Raw genomic sequence first — 4251 nt, 5'->3', positions numbered from 1 at the left:
AAAAAAAAAAAAAAAAAGACATTTGAGCTATAACTGATACTGTTGTTCTGACTTGCTGGTAACTTAGGGTCATGCTGCTTGTGCTCTTAGGAACTAGACTGGGGTACTGGTGGGGTGAAAGTAAACAGTTTTCTTCAGCTTAACGATAAAAAATACAATTTCTAATTCGGAACACTTTATTAAAAACTTCATAAAACGATTTATCAGTATTTATAACTTTAGATCTATCTTTGCAAGACTTCTTTTCTATACTATGCTTTAATTAAAAACCTTGGAAGCGTCTCCTCCCTGTTCTTTAGACTCTAGCAATAGAATGGGTTGTGTTTTCTTCTGTAAAAATTCTTCCTCCTGCATTAAGTCATCCACTCTGTGGAGTTTGACCTTGCTTATGTTACTGGTATGTAACTGTTGTGTTCTGCAGTTGCCTTTTCTGTAACTAGAAAAATGAACTGACTGAAGAGAAGTATGGTTGCATCTTCCAAGAGATGTGGACTGGCTTATTTTCAGAGATCATGAGAGGTTTATCTTCCAGCATTTTTCAGTCTCTCTACCCAAAAAGTGGAAATCACTGTGGTAATTTCAACTATGAACTGTTGTTCATGATTGCCTGAAGTATACAGCTTATTGTTTTTACAACTATAGGGAAAATCATGAAAGGTAATGTTAGAAGTAAGGTTGCACTGTAATTTCTTGCTAACACTATTAAAATATCATTTCCTTAGTAGTGAGACTTGGCCATGGCTTCAAAATTTCTTTGTGGGGAAATATAAATTTTCTGCTAGTCTTTACAATAGCAGCATCCCTAAGTAAAAAGTGAGAAAACAGCTGATGAGAAAGTGTTATTGCAGTTATTGTAAACCGACTGATAAAACCAGTACTGTGGGAAGAGTTACATAGAAATATATTTTGAAGTGTTTAACCAGGTGTAACTAACCTCTCATACTGAGTACTTAAACTAATAGATACCTTTCTGTATTAGGTACCAGGTCATCAGTACCCCAACTGACATTTTCATGGTGATGGAATACGTTTCAGGAGGAGAGCTGTTTGACTATATCTGTAAAAATGGAAGGGTAAGAAGTAGTTCAACTCTACAGATCAGTAACTTGCATTCTGTTATTGCTTTTGCAACATTTCTATTAAATGATGGTTTGTTTTTATGTATTCGGCATTATTTTTGCTGCTAGCAGTTAAAATAAAGATATTTTATGCTTTCATCTTTGTAAACGTGGTTGTTTTTTTTTTTTCAGAACATGTTAAATGATCTTCACATATCTGTCATGCTGTTGTTTTACAAAGTGGAAAAAAACAGCATTTCCATTATTGGGAAGCTGTTATACTGTCCTTATTGCCCTCTTTTACAGGTTTCTGTTAATTCTCTAATGTCCCCTATGGCAAACTATCTAGAAAGCTTAGTCTAACAAATAACTAAAAGCATTGTGGCTGATGTAGTGTAGGGTATGCTCCATGGGAATGTCCACCTAAGTCTGCTATTTGAGCAAAGCTGCCAGTAGGAGCACACGTTTTATGTAAAATTTACTGCCTCTAATTGTCAGCATCTTTTGTCTTATTTAAATCTTATTATGTACTTAAGTACTGAAGTACCTTGGTATTCCAGTTAGACAGAATAAAAGTTTGGGTGATAATATTCCTAGTTTATCTAACCAGTTTCCAAAGAATGTTTGACAAATGTCAGTGACTCTTGAGTAGGTGGATCTTGTTTTATCTTACTCATTTCAGAGCTGTGGCTGAAGCAAAATGATGTAAGATGTGAAATTTTCTGTCACAAAGATGTGCTGTGTAATGTATCAAAACTATAAACGATAGCTTTAGATCATTGGAAATTTTTCTGTAATTAATATAAATGAAAAAGTCATCTTCCACTGTCTCAGAATTGTTTAAAATTCTTGTTTTAGCTTGATGAGAAGGAAAGTAGACGTCTGTTCCAACAGATCCTTTCTGGTGTGGATTACTGTCACAGGCACATGGTAGTTCACAGAGATCTAAAGCCCGAAAATGTGTTGCTTGATGCACACATGAATGCCAAGATAGCTGACTTTGGTAAGCATTAATATTACCTAGAAACATTTTTTGTGTTATTTAGGTTTAATTGCTGTGGAATATATTTAATATTTGGTTACTTGAGTGTCCTGTATGGTGAGATAAAATCTGTGAAGAGCATGAGTGCAAGAGAAAATACTGTTCTTGGACATCTGTGGAATTTGCTTTCCCTTGTGCTTTCTTCTTTTTCAAGTCAGGTATTTTTTGTTACTGAGCAAAACCAAGAGCTGTCGTCTTTGGTTCTGCTTAACAATAATTCTCTGAAATGGGACTTAGTTCCCCACCTTATCACTTGCAAACTAACTTTCCTATTGCTTATTCTTCCATTTGTAAAAAGCAGATATTTAGCACTCTTGGAAGTACAGTGCAAGGACAGTTCTTTATATTTAAAAAACATATTGCTCAGTAAAATGTGAATTCCAAAGATGTGATTGGGGAAGAAAAATTTAGTTAGTTAAAAAGTAAAATAATTGATTTGACAAACACCTGAGCTCTTTGCTATGTGGGTGCCTAACTAGTTAGAGAATCTGATAGTTTGCATGAACCATTTGTAACACAGTTGGTGATGACACTGGTAGCTAGTTCTGAATAATCATCTGAATGGAGAAACCTGAGTGTATGAAAATAGTAAGATACAGCTGTGTCATCACAATATATCTCCTGTTAGAAGTAGTACATAATATCTGCTCTTTGAAGTGTTCAAGTATGTGCATATTGTGAATCCCGGTAATTTCTTGCATAGAAATTGTTTGTGATGCAGTTACTTACTTGAAGAAGAAATAAAACACAGCAACTTAAAAAACAAAAACAGTAAAATCTCTTTCCATGACAGAAGTATCTGCAAAAGCACAGCACTCAGTAAATCATGACTAGCTTATTAAATGGGAGCTTAATACTGGCTTCATGTGTGGCAGTGTCAGAGTTGGTCAAGCTGTGTACTTCCATCTCCTGGCCCTTTGCTGGTAAAAGGGCATAATGCCTCCTCTTTGAATTGAGCTCTCAGGACTGCGGTAATCTTGATGTTGAGGCTTCCATTGAGTAAACAAGAAAACATTCTTCACAGCTATTCCAGAAGTGGTAACTTTTGTCTGGTATTTTCTGATAAACTAAACAGGATATGGGGTATAGGATTACATGGTATTCTCACATGTGAAAACTTCAGTGATTCCACAGAAGTGTGCGTACTAGCTAAGATAAATTGTTAACTTCTGTCAAATTACTACTGATTTATTCTAGATGGTATATACAGTGTGAAACCATTTTGTTCTCTGAATTTTTAGTAATTACTTTTCTGCGCTTTCAGGTCTATCAAATATGATGTCTGATGGAGAATTTTTAAGAACAAGCTGTGGTTCCCCTAACTATGCTGCACCAGAAGTAATTTCAGGAAGGTAGGTTTTTTCTTTTCTTTTTTTTTTTTTTATTGGATATATGTATGCATGTACTTCAGTTACTTTACTGCTTTATTCTAAAGGCTGCATAATTCTTTATCAGCTTGATGTGAAGAAACTATGCTGAACTGTTAATTGCCTTAATTATTTTTCATAAATGTATAAGGCTTCTCTGAACTAGCTTTGAATAGCTCCTGTAAGTTGGAGGTGATGTCTAATGCCCCAAATCTAGTATGTGCGATGTGCCTCATATAGGAAGTAGAGGTATGGATAGAATTAGAGACGACGTCTTCTGCGAAGTTGAGTGGCCATGAAATATCCGCTGCAGAATGGATATTCAGCCTGAACGTAACTTCCACTTTTTTTGGACTGTCATTGTCAAGTCTATTGTTTACAGCTACCCTAATATCATCTGTTGTTGACGGTAGGCCAAATGTCTTTTTTTTTTTTTTTTTATCTGGGCTGTAGCATAGATGTGGTAAGTCTGGGTAAATAGTCTTCCCTTGAATTTTTTCAGCATCTCAGATTTGGAGAATAGATAGATGACCTTGTTTTAGTGTAATCTGTGCAACATGTAACACAGGCTTCTTGGTATTAGAGGCAACTCTTTTTTTCAGTTGACCGTTGTCTTAAATTGTCTTTGTAGAGTATTTATACATAGTAAAGGGGAAAACTACATACTTGCTTTCTAGCTTTCTGTATGTACTTGAAAAAGGGGAGAGGTGTGGCATGTAAGCCAGAATGTTGTAGTACTTGCAGATTAGTTGTCCCTAAGTTTGTGCAGTTATTGTAAAAAAAA

General features: G+C 35.2%; 1 protein-coding gene across 1 annotated transcript; it reads left to right on the top strand.

Annotated features, from left to right (window-relative positions):
• The first annotated feature begins 6 nt into the window (after positions 1–6).
• Positions 7–4251, top strand: LOC104914856 (5'-AMP-activated protein kinase catalytic subunit alpha-1). The gene is made up of 4 exons (XM_019610376.1): positions 7–1073; positions 1917–2061; positions 3365–3452; positions 3708–4251. Exons 1-4 carry the CDS (start codon positions 1014–1016, stop codon positions 3712–3714), a joined length of 300 nt encoding a protein of 99 aa, XP_019465921.1. The 5' UTR covers positions 7–1013; the 3' UTR covers positions 3715–4251.

This window comes from Meleagris gallopavo, chromosome Z, assembly GCF_000146605.3.
Source record: "Meleagris gallopavo isolate NT-WF06-2002-E0010 breed Aviagen turkey brand Nicholas breeding stock chromosome Z, Turkey_5.1, whole genome shotgun sequence".
NCBI classification, from domain to species: Eukaryota; Metazoa; Chordata; class Aves; order Galliformes; family Phasianidae; genus Meleagris; species Meleagris gallopavo.
The sequence above is the reverse complement of the archived record's forward strand: the minus strand, read 5'-3'. Positions and strand labels throughout refer to the sequence as shown.